The following is a 21,078-nucleotide window of genomic DNA, read 5'->3' on the forward strand; positions in this document are numbered from 1 at the left end:
TTTTTTTTATGAAATGGTAAAATGTCTCACTTTCAACATCGGACATGTTGTTTATATTCTAGTTAGAATAAAACATGGGTTTATGACAGATGCAAGTCATTGCATTCTTTTCTTAATTTATATTTTACATAGTGCCCCAACTTTTTTGGAATTGGGGTTGTATAACTGAATAAGTTTGAAATCAGTAAAAACAATAGAAAGCTTACTGACTGTAGATTTCCTGCCGAAATTGCAAAACAACGTCATACTTCATAGGGCAATTTTTCACTGATCATGTCAGCGCTGACTTTTCCCACTGAACCATGACATGTTAATGCACCATCACTGAATATGATGAGTAACATTCTGAGGATGCTCAAGTCAAACATGTCACAACAAAGCAGAGAGCCAAAGCTTGACGCAAAGAGGAAACTGGACATATTTAATATTCTTGATGACAGACAGCTCTCCTCCAAAAAGCTCATTCAGGAGAGGTGAAACATTTCCAAGAATCTTAAACAAGTTCAGGTTTCCTCTGGATTGACTGTTGGATAACCATGACCTGGATAAATGAGAATTTGCACTAAGAAGAGAGCTAGAAGCAGAAATGTCATTTGGAATAATTCTAAGTTAAATATGATACAAATTTCTGAAACTTTTGTTTGAAAAATGAATATAAGACACTTGGTTGACACTGATACTTATCAATATTTGTATTCAAATGCTTGTTTAGTGATTTTTTTAATAAGAGATTGCTAATTGTGAGACAAACTTTGCTGTTGACCCTTTTCTGGTTTTGTGATGCACTATGTTCAAACCTGATTTGTATTTAATCTATGGTGGTTAACTGGCACACTTATCTGCTTCTTAACCTTACACTTATTAATTTGTCAAGGAAATAACAATGACTTCAAAAAAGGTAACGTGTGTATAGATTTATGAGTGTAAGTAATCCAGTTATTTTGTAGTTAAGAGGCTAAGATGTAAATAAGTGAAATACAGGTGGAAACTTTTACTATTTCTTCTCAGGAGTGATCAAACATATGTTTTAAAACAGTATTAAAGGCAGAAAGACAAAAAGGCATGAGAATATTTGAAGTTGAAAGTGTTAATTTATTTAAAGAGGCACAATGTGCCAAATCAGAGAAAACGCTCTGACTTGAGAGCATACATCACAACAAAATTTCTGTGTTCTCCACAAAGGAAAACATGTCTTTACAAAAGATAAAACAACATAAAGAAGGGGTCACAAACTGTTGGTTCATAATGATTTGAAAACAAATCAGAATTTCTTTAAATAAACCAAAGCACAATGACAAAACTGACCTTAAACAGGTCTGAGTGCTCTTATGAGAATTAAGACAGCAGGTTAAAACTCCTGCATATAAAATATGACATTAAAACCTTTTAAAATAAAAGGATAAACACGCTGATCTTTAAACAGATCAGTTAACAGTTATCACAGGTGAAAGAGGATCATAATGACAAAAAGTCCTTAAACAGATTAATAAAGAAAAGAAAGATGTTCACTATCACATCACATTTCACAAAAACAATGACATGCAGGGAATCATTAAAGTATCACAAAAAATTGTGTGAATTAGATAAAAACCTTTTAGAAAAAGGGGAACTATTTGGATCTTGAAACAGATAAGTTTGATAAATCACAAAGATTTCAAATCTTTTCAGGAATCTCACTAAGAACAGTGAGTAACAGAAATAATTGCAGATGCAATCAGACTGAGATCATACAACATGTATGATGAGACGTTCTCTTTCATCATTTCGTCAAGAAATGAACAATACAAGCTTTAAAGAAAGCCTTTACAGCTCAATATTTCACAGAATAGAGTCCAGTAATGTTTGACCAATGTGGCCTGCTTGTCAGTTTGTCTGGTAGTGACTCCTCTACCATGGCCTCCAGAGGGCGCTGTTGACTGGACTCTTCTCATTGGTGATGCTGATGTGGACCGTGGAGCTGAGAGGAGAGGAGTCAGCCTCTGTCAGGTTGTTGTCAGAGGAAGACTGCACCTTGTTGAAGTGGTTGACCAGCCTTGTGTGCTGCTGATCCTGCTGCTGCAGTCGTCTGAGGACACAAACGGTCATCTCCAGGATGTCTGCTTTCTCCAGCTTGGAGTCTGGCTGCTGTTGGAGGAACTCTGGAGCCAGGAGAGACTTGAGCTGCTCAATGCTGCTGTTGATTCGCTCTCTGCGAAGCTTCTCCACCAGAGGCTTTCTGAGCTGCAGGAAGAAGAAGAAAGTCATTAATACACTTATTCTATGAAGCATGTTTATTTAAAAGAGATGCCGTTGTATGAAGTTGAAGCTTCTTGGATGTTGTATTTACCTTGTGGTTGAGAGTCAGATGCTCCTGGTTGTTGGTGATGGCTGCAGTGATTGTAGGAGCCATGTCTGGATGTCTGTGCTGTCTGAGTCTCTGTGGAGAGAATCTGATCTCTGCTGGCTTCATCCCTCCTATTTATAGTCCCACATCTCCATATGAATGTGTGGGTTTGGGTCTGGAAGAAGTTTCTCACAGTCTCAGCCAATCAGAGAGCTTGTTGAGACAATACGGCATGTGGAGCGGCAACACGCTGAATGCTCTTAATGCCTGGGGGGGACAATGGCTAGATCTCGGGGGAACAGGTGGAGGACTGAGACCCTTACAGAGCTCTGTGTGAATGTGGGAAAGTGTTGACCCTGTAGATCTGCTGCCTGATGCTGAGATCAATGACTTTGATTGAGCACACACTTATCAGCTTTCACACACTTCAGAGATTGATAAAGAGATCCTAAAATTAAACTCTGCAAATGTATGAGGTAGCCTTACAATGACAAAAATACACCAAGCTCTCATTTATAAATTATTAAAAAATCATTTTTATATTGTTATGTCACTGTTATAACCAGGTGTAGTGCAGTTAAATGCAAAAGTGGGCCTCAACCTGATAAGGCTGTTGTCTCTGCATGCTCATTATCTCCACAAGTGTGAGAATCACGGCTATCTACACCTGGAGTTAAAAATAATGTATAACTTATATTTCACTCAAATTAAGTATTAGAGAAAAGTTGTTACATATCAGGAATTTATGCTAACATTGAAACAAGTACCATTTCTATCATGTATTTTCTATTATTCTTGTAATGTTTGTACAGAATAAAACCTGCACTGAAGATTTTTATAGGCAGAACCATAACATAAAAACTGACAAATGTCAATTGTTTGTTTTGTGAATACTTTAAGTTAAGTTCAAAACTAATATAAGTAGATTATATCATATCATTATATGGATGTAATGCATTACATCTAACTTAAGACCATGAGCACTTTAAGGTTTTTGAAACTGTATTCTCACCATGCATGAGACCTAAACTAACCACAGCACTAATCATGGTGTCCAGGTGTAGCCTCACAGAGTCATTTGACACGTGCCTTGTTGTCGCTGTGAGTAAAGCTTGGAGCACACTTTCCCACACTGACTCCCTGTATGGTAGTCATTGATCCCACAAAGGGACCTCAGAGGCAGATGTTATCTGAGTGTTGTTATAGAAACAGAGGCTGACATCACCAACCATCTGGAGGGAAAGCACGCCATTGGCTGATTCTGACAGTGGGCAAAATTTGAAATACTTTCAAAGAATTTTACTACAAACTCTTAACGGACGATCTTGATCTCAAATGTTAATTTTTCTTTCACTGTGATCCAATTTAAAGGTTTATTTGTAAACATATTGCATTGCAAGATCACAATTAGATATAACAGCCAGCTCCGTAAATGAGGGTGGGAGGTTTTTAGGAGGGCATCTGTTTCCTGAAGTGTGCCAATTCCCTTCAGAGGATTACTGGGTGCTGGTGTGATAAGTACCTCTCATACACTTAAATGTGCTCCACAGTGCTTTCCCACACTTCCTTCATTTGTAGAAAGAGGCATGTGCCCCTTAAAAAATATATTTTAATTAGGATCTAATACACAGATAGTGCTTAGGAGCAGTGCTGCTTTATCGATTACTCCACCAAGTACCTAAATCAGCGTGCGATAGACAGATTATTAAATTAATAAAAGTACTGATATTTAATCACTAAACAGAATTTTTTAATTACCTAATTTATTCTTTTTAAAGTTTATGTTTAGGAGGAGAGGCGGAACCTGTTATTGCCTAATTTTGACCACTCGGGCTATAATTGAAATGACCGGAAGTCGTCAAAATCCCTAGAAAACATACTAGCGAATTACTGTGAGTAAATTACATAGAAAACAGGGTTTCCACGTTTTTTTCACTTATTCCCCACATTCTATGTAAGAAGGTAACAGATAGAGATACGATAGAGATGTGTAGATACGTGAGGCCAGTAAAAGTTAAAAAGTAACGAAACCGCGGCTACAAAAGTTAACGGCTAACGGCTCACTGCCTGCTAACGTCCGTCAAGTACGGTGTACAAGTCAAGCTGGTGACCTAGTTAATTAAAGACAGCTGAGTGCAACCGTGGTTGTCGTCGTTGCAGATGTTAAAACTTGAAAACTCAGGACACTTGTCACAAGTGTATTGAGAAAAGTTTACATAGAAGCCGTCACGAAAACAAAAACCTTTAAGTTATCAAAATAAGTTGGAGCTACAACAAACAGGCGCGAGTGAAAGTCACCAATTAACACGGTCACTTCTTTAACCGGTACACTTGTCTGTCACGATACCTTCACCACTTAAAACTTCCACCTGTTGGTCCATGTATGGACCCTCTAAAGAGGTAATGATTGTGATTTATGGAATAAAACAAAAAGGAAGTTAACCTTGAAATTTTTCGTACCTGTTAACTCTTAGGTAAGCAGAACGTCGACGGACAAAAGTGGGGCCATCGTGTTTAATGGCTTCAAGGAGAAACCGCCCCAATGGGGACGTTAAATTAACGGATTTTGCCTTGAGATGATTAAACGGTAACTGCCATGCGTCTAAGTTTCAGTGGTGAGTAGCTGTTTTGCTTTTTTTTTACTAAGCACTAGCTAGCTTCATTGCATTCGTGTTTAGCTGAAGCAAGCCCTATTTATTTATTATCACTGTCAAACAATCACGGTTCATGGTGCTGAAAAATGGATGTTACCTGACAGTTCTATGTTGAAAATGTATAGTATTCCCTTTGATTAACTGTTTTTTCTGGTTTTCGGTAATAAAAAGTAATTTAGGTAGTGTAAGTTCTTAAATATTTTGTCCTCAGTATTGGCAAGTTGAGTAGATGATTATGAATTCAAACTGCTGTTTAAAACTTAGTAATATATATACATAAAAAAGACGATCACTAGGGAGGTTTAAAACTTTTAGTTGATCATTGCAGGTGCATGAAACAAGGAAACACATAAGTTTAACGGTTAGTTGACGTGTGGCAGCTAAAGCATCATTTAATCTTAAAATATTAATGGCCAATTTTACCTCTGATTGATAAGGTGTCTGTCTTTTTAATCATCAGGTGTAGGATTTAAACACAGCTCATCCATTCCCTGAAGACTGGATCTACTCTGAGACTCCTGCTGTCATGCAGGTAAGTTTGGATGATTGATTGATTGTAGGGGACAGTGCACATTGATGAACATGGACGTGCAAATGTGCCAGATTATAGCTGTAGGCTAATTTCCATGGCAGGTTGATGATATACATCTAAAGATGTAACTCAAGCATGTACATAATGAAAATTAAAAAACATACACACTCAACACACAGAGACCAAACAACATAAACAGTACAATATTATACAAAAACCCTCATATAACAGTACAGAAGGTGGCTACATTACTTTGCTCAAGGCTGACTAGGAATAAAGTGAGCATTGATTGTGCTTGAGGAAATTGCACATTTGCCCATGACCTGTTTATTTTAGTGCCAATAAGATTGCAGGTAGCCTTATTGCACAGAATTTAAATAAACAGACATGTTTATGCATGTGTTATTGCACAGGGATGGCGGACACTTGTGTATATATGTATGTAATATTGCACAGAAGATGCATACATAGTTTTTTGAAAGTATGTACGCATAGAGATGATGAAATGTTTACACATGGTCACGATTCTGATTTGTTCTTAGCCACACTTTCAGATGACTCTTGAAACTTGAAAATCTGGAGAATTCCCTTACTGAGAGTTATAAACTGTTCCATAAGGTGCTTCCTTTGAAAAATACTACATTCTTCACAAAGGTGGATTGTCTAAGGAGTATCTCGTAGTCACCTCTAACAGTGGCTCTTTCTAACCCTCAAAATCATTTCTGTCTAAAATTTTATACATGTTTCTTTTGGACAATAAAAACCTTAGAAATAAATAAATTGATAAAACTTTGAAATGCATGCATGAGCAGAAGCACAGCAATGTGGACATGATGTATAACTGATGCGTCATGCATAATCGAGAAATGCAGGAGTGTTGTTCAGCTGTATCAGACCCAGACAATGCAGGATAAGCCACAGAGTCAGTACAGCCGCTGTCATTTTTATTTTGTAGTTCTCCATTTTGCCAGCTCTGAGATTGCACTTCTTGTAATCAATGTCATATACGTGTCGTTTTAAAATGTGATGATGTTCACATGACAAAACTGTATTTGGGCTCAGTTAGGCCTTGAACAATGCAGGTGCAAGCTGCCAGGGGACTGGGAATGGAAGTGCTTCGGCATGATACAGGGCAACAGAGCTTAGTGTGAGTGTGCCCTGAAAAAACACAATATCACTGGGAGAATATTTTCCCACAAGTTTTGAACTGGTTGACACAAGTTTCACTGGTAAGTACCAGGTAATCTTTGCCAATGTTTACTGCTGTCATTATCAATTGATTTACGTTGCACACAGATACTTCTATTAAGTCTTGCTTTACCTGGGGTCTTATTTTCTGAAGTATGCATCCATCAGTTGTTCATTTGTCCTTTTTTTTCTTGTAGTACCTTTGGTCTGGTACTCTACACATTTCATATATGTTGTCAGATTTGCCAGATTTGAGACGTTAAGATTTTAAGATCCACAGCCTCAAATGTTGTGCTATCTTTAAAATCGTCTACCATGATAACTTAGTGTAACTGCAATGACTTTTTTTATCATTGTATAATGGATAATGCATCACTGGAAGAAACCTAGATTAATGATATAAAATAAGTTTCACTTTTGAAGGCTGAGCTCTGTTTTAATCTGTGTCTCCTCAGGTCAAAGGTCTGGATCTATTGTCCCACAGGGCTCTGTGAGTGAGTCTCCTCTGCTTTCCCACACTCTGTCCTTTCACTGCTTTCACTGGAGGAACAATAGAAGTGTGCCTTATTATGCATCTCATTAGATACAATGTGTGATTTCTTTAAAGAGGGAAATGGTCTATCTTAATTGAAGATATTAAACCTTTAACTGGCAGTTATGCCAAAGTATTAGTGAAACAAATGTCTCTATGCATGCACACTTTCCCTGCTTGTTTTGATGATTTAAATTACTGGGACTTTATAAAGTCCAGGACTTAATAATGTTTGTGCAAAAAAGCCTCACAGCTTTTAGCATTCCCTTTAGGTCAGATTTTTATTCATTATAATGTTGTAGATTATTAACTTTCCAAACATAATTACTTCTACATTCACACATGGAGTAACTGTAGACCTAAAATGATCTACATTTTTTCAATCACCTCATAAAAAAAGCTTTCTCAAAAAAAATTACATATTTAAAGTACAGTGGAAAGTTAGGTTCTTCTTTATAAAGAGTTATGACACAAAATGACATGAAACAAAATTTAAAGTTTGCAGTGCTTTTTATTGAAATATGCTCAGTATTCCACAGTTGGAAATAAAGATCTTTGTAGACGTGATGATGCACCACAACAACAACTTGTAGATTTCTACAAGACACTGTACTCAAAGAGAGTAAAGGAACAGCTGTCTTTCTAAAAGACAAACAATACACAACATCAGAGGACACAGTTCTCACTGGAACATGGGATTTTCTCTCAAATGTTACAAAACATTAAAGGTTCAGTACAAAAATGATCTTACAACAGATCTTGTTTTTCTTATTAATTGACAAGTTCAGTTGAACTGAGATTGTCTGGAATAATTGTCACTGCAAAAGTGTGACAGTCTGACATCAATCAAACCTTTATAATAAAAGAATAAACAGTAATGATCTTGAAACAGATCAGTTTTAAATAATCACACAAAGTAATTGAATGTTTGTGATAGCTAAACGTTCAAAAACTGAACAAAATAAATATTTTGCTAATCTCAAAATCAGTGATAATTTTCAGGAAGTAATTAAACTTCAGTATCGTATCTACATGTGATTTCCAATCAAACAGACATGAATGACATGTAGGAAATCATAGAAGTACCACAACAAATTGTGACATTAGGAAACCTTCAGAATGAAGGAAAACATTCTGATCTAACAACAGATCAATTTCAAAACATCAAAAATTTGATGAATCTAAATTCTTAATGAATTAAGGGGGCAATGTCTTTGATCAGTATGATCAATAATATTAGAAAGGTCTAAATGTAACCATAATGTGACATAAACGATGGCTGATGTCAGTAGATTTAAATCATGCAGTATGAATGATATAGAATTCACTTTTCACGTTTCAAAAAGAGAGATACTCTCATCTAACAGAATGGAGTCCAGTAACATTTGACCAATGTGGTCATGTCAGTTTGTCTGGTAGTGACTTCTCTACCATGGCCTCCAGAGGGCGCTGTTGACTGGACTCTTCTCTTTGGTGATGCTGGTGTGGACTGTGTAGCTGAGAGGAGAGGAGTCAGCCTCTGTCAGGTTGTTGTCAGAGGAGGACTGCAGCTTGTTGAAGTGGCTGATCAGTCTTCTCTGGGTCATGATGTCCACCTGCTGCCTGGACAGGAAGTGTGACGCCTCTTGGACACACATGGAGTAGCCTTTGTTAACAGCCGAAGAGGTCACAACTTGGTTTCTCTTTTGCTGCAGTCGTCTGAGGACACAAACTGTCATCTCCAGGATGTCTGCTTTCTCCAGCTTGGAGTCTGGCTGCTGTTGGAGGAACTCTGGAGCCAGGAGAGACCTGAGCTGCTCAATGCTGCTGTTGATTCGCTCTCTGCGAAGCTTCTCCACCAGAGGCTTTCTGAGCTGCAGGAAGAAGAAGGAAATCATTAATACACTTATTCTATGAAGCATATTTGTTTGAAAAGATGCTGTTGTATAAATGTTAAAGCTTCTTGGATGTTGTATTTACCTTGTGGTTGAGAGTCAGATGCTTCTGGTTGTTGGTGATGGCTGCAGTGATTGTAGGAGCCATGTCTGGATGTCTGTGCTGTCTGAGTCTCTGTGGAGAGAATCTGATCTCTGCTGGCTTCCTCCCTCCTATTTATAGTCCCACATCTTCATATGAATGTGTGGGTTTGGGTCTGACTGGAGTTTCTCACAGTCTCAGCCAATCAGAGAGCTTGTTGAGACAATGCGGCATGTGGAGCGGCAACACGCTGAATGCTGTTAATGCCTGTGGGACAATTGTTAGATCTGAGGGGGACAGGTGGAGGACTGGGGGGTGATGGAGAGACACTGGCAGAGCTCTGTGTGAATGTGGGAAAGTGTTGACCCTGTAGATCTGCTGCCTGATGCAGGGATCAATGACTTTGACTGAGCACACACTCATCAACCTGCACACTTGAGGGATTTACTGTAAATTTAATTATGTTTTTATATTGTTTAATATTTACCTTTTTTTAACCAAACAGGCTACAAATGTCCCTTATCCTTTGTAAAATTCATAATGTGATATTTATTAGAAGACATCTTTGTGTGAATTTTAATAGGTTTATATATATGGGTTCATTTATATATACAGTAGCATTATATTCTTAATCTTGTACTAAAACAATGTTGGTCAAGCACACTTTTAGATTAACAAAACATTCACTGCTCATTTATTAGAGCTAAAGTAAAGCAGGGTAATAATCAGACTGCTGTCCAGGTGTAGCCTAACAGAGTTATTTGACACGTGCCTTGTTGTCGCTGTGAGTAAAGCTTGGAGCACACTTTCCCACACTGACTCTCTGTATGGTGGTCTTTGATCTACAAAGGAGCTTTAGTGGCAGATGTTATCTGAGTGTTGTTATAGAAACAGAGGCTGACATCACCAACCATCTGGAGGGAAAGCACCCCATTGGTTGATCGAGGCAGTTTGCCAAATTCAAATTTCAGACAAATGAGTTTTTGAGAATATCTATATTTTCATGTCAAATTTTCAGTTTCCAGCTATTCTCAAATATTTGTTTCTACCAGTGATGTTGATTTTGAGACCAATGAGTGTTAAAATGTATTTTCTCTGACAGTTTGCCAAATTCAAATTTTTGACAAGGAATTTTACAAAAGATATATGTTTTTATGTTGTATTTTGAGTGCCCAACCATTCCTAAACATTTCAACCCATTACTGATGTTGATTTTTAAGCATACTGAGTATTGAGCTGTTTGAATATTCACTTCAGCTGGTTGGTTGTAGGTTTTTGGAAGGTCACATGTTTCCTGAAGTGTGTCTGTTCCCTTTGGAGAATTACCTGGTGGCTGTTGGGTTGAGTCTGTGCTGCACCCCTCTCTGCTCTGGAGAGTTTTCCCACACTTCTTCTATTAGCAACAAAAAGCCATGTGCCTGTTAACAAATGACCCAGGACCCTGGCCATGTTTTTGAAATGGGTAAGAAGAACCATCATCCACAGTAACTAACAATTTTCTTAAAAGTGATGCATTACTTGATATGTTAAGCTATAAAAGGAAAATTTAACATCATGAATAAGAATTCTAAATTCCTAATTATCAGTTAAAGGCAATGTAATGATGAATTATTGTTGCGGCCTATTATTAATGAGAGGTTCAGGAACTAATTGTAACTACTGAGAAATATATGGACGTGTAAGAAAGTGCCAGAAGTGAGTGAACTAACTCAAGATTTAAAAAGTGGTAGCAAAGTTAGTACTTCTCTCATTAGGTCTGTTAGAGCACTGATTCTCAACTGGTGGGTCAGGACCCAAAAGTGGGTCATGGGGCTGTTTTCAGTGGGTCACAAAATGGTCTCAGGAAACAAAACAGTTATGGCAGAAATATCTCTGATATTGAAGCCTTAAGCAGATGTCAATCCATATACTTTATTTTGCAGGAAACTTAGTAAATTCTGATTGTTTTCTTGAGATCTTCACTTATTTATCCTGTTATCTTGGATGGAAATATTTTCAAGAAAGTTATTTTTCATAATGATAATTTGTAAATGTCTTGTCACCTTTACAACAACAACCAAAATGGGTTATAATGGTAAAACATAGAGAAATCAAATGTTTGCATGCATGTCCTCCATAAGTGTTAGCATGTCTCTTTGTTCAGCCTTTTGTTGTTTTCCTTCCAAGGTCCAAATTTCAGCATGATTTGTTGAGTTATTAAACAAAACAAAACAGAAATTTGGGTCCCTGCTTTACATTACAGTAGGTGGTGTGTCCACTGTTGAGAACCACTGCGTTAGTCTAGTTTCTTCTTGGAAGGTTTCTTTCTGAGTTGAATGATCCATGAATATTTGAGAGTCACCATGCAAAGAGCATTTCAATTCTTCTGCAAGATAGTCAAAGGAGCTTCATTGCTTCCTTTATTTTCTCCTTTTGAAGAGAATACACTGGACAGTCCTTTAACAAAGCAGGACAGAAATTGTGAAACAAACTTCACCAACTTTATTTACTGTAAAGCACTTCTCAACAGTTCATCAAAACAACAGTTACGTGAATGTAGTAATGCCATATTTACTCTGTTTAACAATACTTTCCATTCAATCAAACTTAAGATTCATTGGGGTAAATATAAAAGAAGTGGAGGGCTGTGCAGAGGAATATCCTAGATGTCACACCTCACCTCTTTTATGGCTACCTATAATATTTTTCTAATTTTATCCCAACATGAGTTAACCGATCAGTCAATAAGTCAAACTGCATTTGTTTTGCTGTTCTGAGATGGTAAAGATTAATGTGGCAGCAGTTTAATCACTGTCATTTAATGTGTGGCCCCTGCTGTTTGGGTGATGTCAACAATATTATAGCAGAAAAATGACCGTTTGGTGCTTTCCATCTAGTTACGAAAATACAAGGTAAAGAAAATCGTCTTATTTATGGATACATTACAAACCAGTGAAAGTTGAAGCTGTAATGGATGGAAGATGACAAAACAAGATGCTTTTATTACACAAATACTGTCATTTTTTGTCTCATATTTTATAATCATGCCAGGTTGTACAAACAGCAAAAGTGCAGTGATCATTTGGAATTTAAACATCTTTTCAGTTGGTGCCAGCAGATTATGGTCAAAACATTTGAATTCAACATAAGTGACAACTGAAGTCTGACAAACTGAACTTTTTGCTTTTGCAGGAAATGTCTTCAAAAGAAGCTAAAATATAACTTAAAAGGAGACATTTTAACAAAAGAAATCATGTATCTATTTAGCTCTCAGCTTTAATAGTTAGCGTTAGCTCGAGGTTATATTTTTATTGCTGTTGACCTTATTTGTACCATAACTATTTTTTAACATACTAAACAAAAATTCACATTGTAGTTTGTCTGTGAAGTGTCTTGTTTGTATTAGGTTTTGTGAAAGAAAGGGAATTTTCCTTTGGATTTGTTTTTCTTTTTCCCCTTTGTGGCATAACAATATTTTTAATTCCTAATACACTTGACTGATGTTAACGCTATGTCGAGATTCTTTCTTTTAGCATTTTCTTCAGTTCAAAACCTGGAAGTTATAGTTTGATGCTAAGATAATGTTTAAGAGTTAGTGCAGAAGCTATCCAGTTTTTGGATGGGGTTAACTTTGAAATGCAGCCAAAGAAGACTTATGGAAAGGCTGTGCCTAAAATAATTTCACTATAAGACATGACAGTGTTTTCAAATGATGTTTAAGCTGATTTATATCATAGGAACACCTCCCTCCAGATGTGTGATTTAAAGGAAGTTTTAGTTAGAGAGCTGAGCTCCCTTTTAATCTGTGTCTCTTCAGGTCAGAGGTCTGGATCTATTGTCCCACAGGGCTCTGTGAGTGAGTTTCCTCTGCTTTCCCACAGTCTGTCCTTTCACTGCTTTCACTGGAGGAACAATAGAAGTGTGCCTTATGATGCATCTCATTAGATACAATGTCCAACCCTTTTAAATACACGTTTAACATGAAACTATAAGTGACAGCGAAACCAATGTGATGGATGTTCACTAGATGTTCTCCAATGAGTGTCCAGAACTTCGTAAAAATTTGTGCAATCAAGTGACACACTTATTGAAACTCCCTTAAGCTCAGATTTCATGAGTGCAAATATTTTTGGTTATTGATTTTCTAAAGATATTCACAACTACATTCAAACATGCAGTAACTGTAGGTGTTATCTAGATTTTGTCAGTTCACTTACAGGCACTGTTTTCTAAAACTTGATTGAATATTTAAAGTACAGTAGAAGGTTTGATTCTTCTTTGTAAAGAGTTTTGACACAAAATGACATGAAACAAAATTTACAGTTTGCAGTGCTTTTTATTGAAATATGCTCAGTATTCCACAGTTGGAAATAAAGATCTTTGTAGACGTGATGATGCACTACAACAACATCTTGTAGATTTCTACAAGACACTGTACTCAAAGAGAGTAAAGGAACAGCTGTCTTTCTAAAAGACAAACAGTACACAACATTAGAGGACACAGTTCTCACTGGAACATGGGATTTTCTCTCAAATGTTTCAAAACATTAAAGGTTCAGTACAAAAATGATCTTACAACAGATCTTGTTTTTCTTATTAATTGACAAGTTCAGTTGAACTGAGATTGTCTGGAATAATTGTCACTGCAAAAGTGTGACAGTCTGACATCAATCAAACCTTTATAATAAAAGAATAAACAGTAATGATCTTGAAACAGATCAGTTTTAAATAATCACACAAAGTAATTGAATGTTTGTGATAGCTAAACGTTCAAAAACTGAACAAAATAAATATTTTGCTAATCTCAAAATCAGTGATAATTTTCAGGAAGTAATTAAAACTTCAGTATCGTATCTACATGTGATTTCCAATCAAACAGACATGAATGACATGTAGGAAATCATAAAAGTACCACAACAAATTGTGACATTAGGAAACCTTCAGAATGAAGGAAAACATTCTGATCTAACAACAGATCAAATTCAAAACATCAAAAATGTGATGAATCTAAATTCTTAATGAATTAAAGGAAAGCAATGTCTTTGATCAGTATGATCAATAATATTAGGAAGGTCTAAATGTAACCATAATGTGACATAAACAATGGCTGATGTCAGTAGATATAAATCATGCAGCATGCATGACAAGAAGTTCACTTTTCTTTTTTGAAAAAAATGTTCTCATAATATTTCACAGAATGGAGTCCAGTAACATTTGACCAATGTGGTCATGTCAGTTTTTTCTGGTAGTGACTTCTCTACCACGGCCTCCAGAGAGCGCTGTTGACTGGACTCTTCTCTTTGGTGATGCTGGTGTGGACTGTGTAGCTGAGAGGAGAGGAGTCAGCCTCTGTCAGGTTGTTGTCAGAGGAGGACTGCAGCTTGTTGAAGTGGCTGATCAGTCTTCTCTGGGTCATGATGTCCACCTGCTGCCTGGACAGGAAGTGTGATGCCTCTTGGACACACATGGAGTAGCCTTTGTTAACAGCTGAAGAGCTCACAGCCTGGTTTTTCTGCTGCTGCTGCTGCAGTCGTCTGAGGACACAAACTGTCATCTCCAGGATGTCTGCTTTCTCCAGCTTGGAGTCTGGCTGCTGTTGGAGGAACTCTGGAGCCAGGAGAGACTTGAGCTGCTCAATGCTGCTGTTGATTCGCTCTCTGCGAAGCTTCTCCACCAGAGGCTTTCTGAGCTGCAGGAAGAAGAAGAAAATCATTAATACACTTATTCTATGAAGCATGTTTGCTTGAAAGAGATGTCCTTTACTAAAGTTGAAGCTTCTTGGATGTTGTATTTACCTTGTGGTTGAGAGTCAGATGCTCCTGGTTGTTGGTGACGGCTGCAGTGATTGTAGGAGCCATGTCTGGATGTCTGTGCTGTCTGAGTCTCTGTGGAGAGAATCTGATCTCTGCTGGCTTCCTCCCTCCTATTTATAGTCCCACATCTCCATATGAATGTGTGGGTTTGGGTCTGACTGGAGTTTCTCACAGTCTCAGCCAATCAGAGAGCTTGTTGAGACAATGCGGCATGTGGAGCGGCAACACGCTGAATGCTGTTAATGCCTGAGGGACAATGGTTAGATCTGAGGGGGACAGGTGGAGGACTGGGGGGTGATGGAGAGACACTGGCAGAGCTCTGTGTGAATGTGGGAAAGTGTTGACCCTGTAGATCTGCTGCCTGATGCAGGGATCAATGACTTTGACTGAGCACACGCTCATCAACCTGCACACTCGAGGGACTTACGGAAAATGTAATTGTTTTTTATATTGTTTTTTCTTACATGTATTGACTTACACAAGTTACAGATTGCATTTTTACTTTTACTTTTTTATTTTCAATATCAACTATTCTAATATATATTTTTATCATTATAATCGGACATGTATGGTTTTACAAATTACCTGGACTAAAAGGGATGATTTTTTTTACATTACGTTCTTAATCATACCTTTATAAAAACAGTGTTGTACAAGCACACTTTTGGGTTTGAAAAACACACTCTTCATTTATTCGAGCTAAAGTAAAGCAGGGTAATTATCAGGCTGCTGTCCAGATGTAGCCTAACAGAGTCATTTGACACGTGCCTTGTTGTTGCTGTGAGTAACGCTTGGAGCACACTTTCCCACACTGACTCCCTGTATGGTGGTCGTTGATCTACAAAGGGGCTTCAGTGGCAGATGTTATCTGAGTGTTGTTATGGAAACAGAGGCTGACATCACCAACCATCTGGAGGGAAAGCACGCCATTGGCTGATTCTGACAGTTTGCCAAATTCAAATTTCAGACAAATGAGTTTTTGAGAATATCTATATTTTCATGTCAAATTTTCAGTTTCCAGCTGTTCTCAAATATTTGTTTCCACCAGTGATGTTGACTTTGAGACCACTGAGTGTTAAACTGTATTTTCACTTCAGTGGGAGTTTTAGGAGGTCACGTGTTACTAGAAGTGTGCCTATTCCCTTCAGAGATTTACCTAATGGCTGCTAGGTTGGGTAAGTGACACTCCATGCTCGAGAGCTTTCCCACACCTCCTCTGTATGCCCTCCCCCCCAAAAAAAAAGCATGCAGTGTGCCCCTTTTGAGGAGTGAGTGCCCAGGACATGACCATTATCCTTAGTAATAACATTTTATTTAAAAAGTGTTAATATCAACTACATAACAGAATATAAAAAATGATTATTAGAAATTTCTAAATGTCAATTAAGAACTCTTAAATCATGAATAACTGCTGTGGCTGTTATGATGTACTAGGTTAGAAATGCATCAAAGCTTGAGTATTTTAATAGAGACTAGGAAACTAACAACTCACAAAGAATATAGACACGTATGGGAGTGTCAGAATTGAGAGAATGTATCCCTAGATTAAAGATGAATGCATGTAGGGGTAAAGCTAGCTCTTCAATATTTACCGTTAGATGTTCCTTAGAAGAAGTACAGGCCATCTATGTGGATATTTTTGAATCATATCAGGTTATTTGAACTGCAGAGATTGATGATGCCTTTGAATGTAACTTTTTTGGTTGATGCCAGCATCTGCTTTGCCAAACTTCTTGACTCAATGTTTGTGACTAACAATGTCTGACAAACTAAACCGTCTGCATGTGCAAAAAAATGCCTTCAAGAGAAACTAAAACATAACTGAAATGATGTTCTCCAGAGATATTCTAACCAGAAGTCAAGCATGTGTTCAAGTTTCAGGGCCAAGTTACTTTGACAGTAACGTATAGATAACCTTTTTTTTACTGCTGTTGACATTATCTTTGCCAAAAGTAGCTGCTTTTTGTGGTCTTGGTGGCCTTTTAATCTATCTTACTCTCAATTTACTCTCCTCCTTGAGAATAAGCTATATGTAGTTTCTCTGTTATCACAATTCCCACAGTTTAACGTCAGATCATAATAGTTTGATGCTAAAAAATAATGTTTGAGAGTGGATGTTAAAGTTTGTTATTGGATAAGATTACCGGTTAAACATATAAAATTTAGCCAAAGAAGACTTATGGAAATGCTGTGCCTAAAATATTGTCTCTATAAGACATGACAGTGTTTTCAAAAGATGGTTAAGCTGATTTATATCATAGGAACACTTCCCTCCAGATGTGCGATTTAGAGCAAGTTTTAGTTAGAGAGCTGAGCTCCCTTTTTTTTTGTGTCTCTTCAGGTCAGAGGTCTGGATCTATTGTCCCACAGGGCTCTGTGAGTGAGTTTCCTCTGCTTTCCCACACTCTGTCCTTTCACTGCTTTCACTGGAGGAACAATAGAAGTGTGCCTTATGATGCATCTCATTAGATACTATGTCCAACCCTTTTAAATACACGTTTAACATGAAACTATAAATGACAGCTAAACCAATGTGATGATGCAGCAAGGCTTTATTTGCACTAAATGTTCTCCAATGAGTGTCCAGGACTTTCTAAACTTTGTGCAATCAAGTGACACACTTATTGGCGCTCCCTTAAGCTTAGATTTTGATGAATGCTAATGTTGGTTATTGATTTTCTAAAGATATTCACAACTACATTCAAACATGCAGTAACTGTAGGTGTTATCTAGATTTTGTCAATTCACTTACAGGCACAGCTTTCTAACACTTGATTGAATATTTAAAGTACAGTAGAAGGTTTGATTCTTCTTTGTAAAGAATTTTGACACAAAATGACATGAAACAAAATTTACAGTTTGCAGTGCTTTTTATTGAAATATGCTCAGTATTCCACAATTGGAAATAAAGATCTTTGTAGACGTGATGATGCACCACAACAACAACAACTTGTAGATTTCTACAAGACATTGTACTCAAAGAGAGTAAAGGAACAGCTGTCTTTCTAAAAGACAAACAGTACACAACATTAGAGGACACAGTTCTCACTGGAACATGGGATTTTCTCTCAAATGTTACAAAACATTAAAGGTTCAGTACAAAAATGATCTTACAACAGATCATGTTTTTCTTATTAATTGACAAGTTCAATTGAACTGAGAATATCTGAAATAATTGTCACTGCAAAAGTGTGACAGTCTGACATCAATCAAACCTTTATAATAAAAGAATAAACAGTAATGATCTTGAAACAGATCAGTTTTAAATAATCACACAAAGTAATTGAATGTCTGTGATAGAAAAATGTTCAACAAGTGAACAAAATATTTTTTTAAAATTCAAAATCAGTGATAATTTTCAGGAAGTAATTAAAACTTCAGTATTGTATCTACATGTAATTTCCAGTCAAACAAACAGACATGAATCACATGTAGGAAACTAAAAGTACCACAACAAATTGTGACATTAGGAAACCTTCAGAATGAAGGAAAACATTCTGATCTAACAACAGATCAATTTCAAAACATCAAAAATGTGATGAATCTAAATTCTAAATGACAATGTGTCATTAGAGGGAAAGCAATGTCTTTGATCAGTATGATCAATAATATTAGGAAGGTCTAAATGTAACCATAATGTGACAAAAACAATGGCTGATGTCATTAGATATAAATCATGCAGCATGCATGACAAGAAGTTCACTTTTCTTTTTTGAAAAAATGTTCTCATGATATTTCACAGAAAGGAGTCCAGTAACATTTGACCAATGTGGTCATGTCAGTTTGTCTGGTAGTGACTTCTCTACCACGGCCTCCAGAGGGCGCTGTTGACTGGACTCTTCTCTTTGGTGATGCTGGTGTGGACCGTGGAGCTGAGAGGAGAGGAGTCAGCCTCTGTCAGGTTGTTGTCAGAGGAAGACTGCAGCTTGTTGAAGTGGCTGATCAGTCTTCTCTGGGTCATGATGTCCACCTGCTGCCTGGACAGGAAGTGTGATGCCTCTTGGACACACATGGAGTAGCCTTTGTTAACAGCTGAAGAGCTCACAGCCTGGTTTTTCTGCTGCTGCAGTCGTCTGAGGACACAAACGGTCATCTCCAGGATGTCTGCTTTCTCCAGCTTGGAGTCTGGCTGCTGTTGGAGGAACTCTGGAGCCAGGAGAGACTTGAGCTGCTCAATGCTGCTGTTGATTCGCTCTCTGCGAAGCTTCTCCACCAGAGGCTTTCTGAGCTGCAGGAAGAAGAAGAAAATCATTAAAACACTTATTCTATGAAGCATGTTTGCTTGAAAGAAATTTCCTTTACTGAAGTTGAAGCTTCTTGGATGTTGTATTTACCTTGTGGTTGAGAGTCAGATGCTCCTGGTTGTTGGTGATGGCTGCAGTGATTGTAGGAGCCATGTCTGGATGTCTGTGCTGTCTGAGTCTCTGTGGAGAGAATCTGATCTCTGCTGGCTTCCTCCCTCCTATTTATAGTCCCACATCTCCATATGAATGTGTGGGTTTGGGTCTGACTGGAGTTTCTCACAGTCTCAGCCAATCAGGGAGCTTGTTGAGACAATGCGGCATGTGGAGCGGCAACACGCTGAATGCTGTTAATGCCTGAGGGACAATGGTTAGATCTGAGGGGGACAGGTGGAGGACTGGGGGGTGATGGAGAGACACTGGCAGAGCTCTGTGTGAATGTGGGAAAGTGTTGACCCTGTAGATCTGCTGCCTGATGCTGGGATCAATGACTTTGACTGAGCACACGCTCATCAACCTGCACACTTGAGGGACTTACGGAAAATGTAATTGTTTTTCACACTGTTTTTTCTTACATGTATTGACTTACACAAGTTACACATGTCATTTTTACTTTTATTTTTTTATTTTCACTATTAACTATTCTAATATCTATTTTTATCATTATAATAGGAAATGTATGGTTTCACGAATTACCTGGACTCAAAGAGATGATCTTTTTAAATTATGTTTTTAATTATACTTTTATATAAACAGTGTTGTTCAAGTACACTCCCTTGCATTCCTCCTTTATTCGAGCTAAAGTAAAGCAGGGTAATTATCAGGCTGCTCTCCAGATGTAGCCTAACAGAGTCATTTGACACGTGCCTTGTTGTCACTGTGAGTAAAGCTTGGAGCACACTTTCCCACACTGACTCCCTGTATGGTGGTCATTGATCTACAAAGGGGCTTCAGTGGCAGATGTTATCTGAGTGTTGTTATAGAAACAGAGGCTGACATCACCAACCATCTGGAGGGAAAGCACGCCATTGGCTGATTCTGACAGTTTGCCAAATTCAAATTTCAGACAAATGAGTTTTTGAGAATATCTATATTTTCATGTCAAATTTTCAGTTTCCAGCTGTTCTCAAATATTTGTTTCCACCAGTGATGTTGACTTTGAGACCACTGAGTGTTAAACTGTATTTTCACTTCAGTGGGAGTTTTAGGAGGTCACGTGTTACTAGAAGTGTGCCTATTCCCTTCAGAGATTTACCTAATGGCTGCTAGGTTGGGTAAGTGACACTCCATGCTCGAGAGCTTTCCCACACTTCCTCTATATGCCCCCCCCCCCCAAAAACAAAAAAAAGCATGCAGTGTGCCCCTTTTGCAATGACCTTTTGAGGAGTGAGTGCCAAAGACATGACCATTATCCTTAGTAATAACATTTTATTTAAGAAGTGCTGATTTATTTAATGTATTAATATCAACTAAATTACAGAATATAATAAATGATTATTAGAAATTTCTAAATGTCAATTAAGAACTCTTAAATCATGAATAACTGCTGTGGCTGTTATGATGTACTAGGTTAGGAATGCATAGAAGGTTGGGTAGTATAATAGAGACTAGGAAACTAATAACTGATACAGCATATAAAGACTTGTGGACGTGTCAGAATTGAGAGAATGTATCCCTAGATTAAGGTGTATGTGAGTAGGGGTAAAGCTAGCTCTTCAGTATTTACCTTTAGATGTTCCTTTGAAGAAGTACAGGCCATCTTTATGGATATTTTTGAATCATATCAGGTTATTTGAACTGCAGAGATTGTTGATGCTTTTGAATGTGACTTTTTTGGTTGATGCCAGCATCTGCTTTGCC

The 21,078-nt window shown here is 37.5% G+C and overlaps 4 protein-coding genes across 4 annotated transcripts; all 4 read right to left on the reverse strand.

Moving 5' to 3' along the window:
* Positions 1–1,227: 1,227 nt before the first annotated feature.
* LOC121528120 (enhancer of split mbeta protein-like) lies at positions 1,228–4,935 on the reverse strand. Its single transcript, XM_041815319.1, has 3 exons — positions 4,784–4,935; positions 2,327–2,498; positions 1,228–2,220 (listed from the first exon to the last, which is right to left on the reverse strand). The coding sequence occupies exons 2-3, from the start codon at positions 2,447–2,449 to the stop codon at positions 1,888–1,890; spliced, it is 456 nt and encodes a 151-aa protein (XP_041671253.1). The 5' UTR covers positions 2,450–2,498; positions 4,784–4,935; the 3' UTR covers positions 1,228–1,887.
* A 3,675-nt stretch (positions 4,936–8,610) lies between these two features.
* On the reverse strand, positions 8,611–9,566 carry LOC121528119 (transcription factor HES-5-like). Its single transcript, XM_041815303.1, has 2 exons — positions 9,189–9,566; positions 8,611–9,082 (listed from the first exon to the last, which is right to left on the reverse strand). Exons 1-2 carry the CDS (start codon positions 9,249–9,251, stop codon positions 8,657–8,659), a joined length of 489 nt encoding a protein of 162 aa, XP_041671237.1. The 5' UTR covers positions 9,252–9,566; the 3' UTR covers positions 8,611–8,656.
* Positions 9,567–14,372: 4,806 nt separating this feature from the next.
* LOC121528102 (transcription factor HES-5-like) lies at positions 14,373–15,330 on the reverse strand. Its single transcript, XM_041815261.1, has 2 exons — positions 14,960–15,330; positions 14,373–14,853 (listed from the first exon to the last, which is right to left on the reverse strand). The coding sequence occupies exons 1-2, from the start codon at positions 15,020–15,022 to the stop codon at positions 14,422–14,424; spliced, it is 495 nt and encodes a 164-aa protein (XP_041671195.1). The 5' UTR covers positions 15,023–15,330; the 3' UTR covers positions 14,373–14,421.
* Positions 15,331–18,755: 3,425 nt separating this feature from the next.
* On the reverse strand, positions 18,756–20,012 carry LOC121528109 (transcription factor HES-5-like). Its single transcript, XM_041815275.1, has 2 exons — positions 19,312–20,012; positions 18,756–19,205 (listed from the first exon to the last, which is right to left on the reverse strand). The coding sequence occupies exons 1-2, from the start codon at positions 19,372–19,374 to the stop codon at positions 18,780–18,782; spliced, it is 489 nt and encodes a 162-aa protein (XP_041671209.1). The 5' UTR covers positions 19,375–20,012; the 3' UTR covers positions 18,756–18,779.
* Between the last annotated feature and the right edge of the window lie 1,066 nt (positions 20,013–21,078).

Source organism: Cheilinus undulatus, linkage group 3 (genome assembly GCF_018320785.1).
Source record: "Cheilinus undulatus linkage group 3, ASM1832078v1, whole genome shotgun sequence".
Taxonomy (NCBI): domain Eukaryota; kingdom Metazoa; phylum Chordata; class Actinopteri; order Labriformes; family Labridae; genus Cheilinus; species Cheilinus undulatus.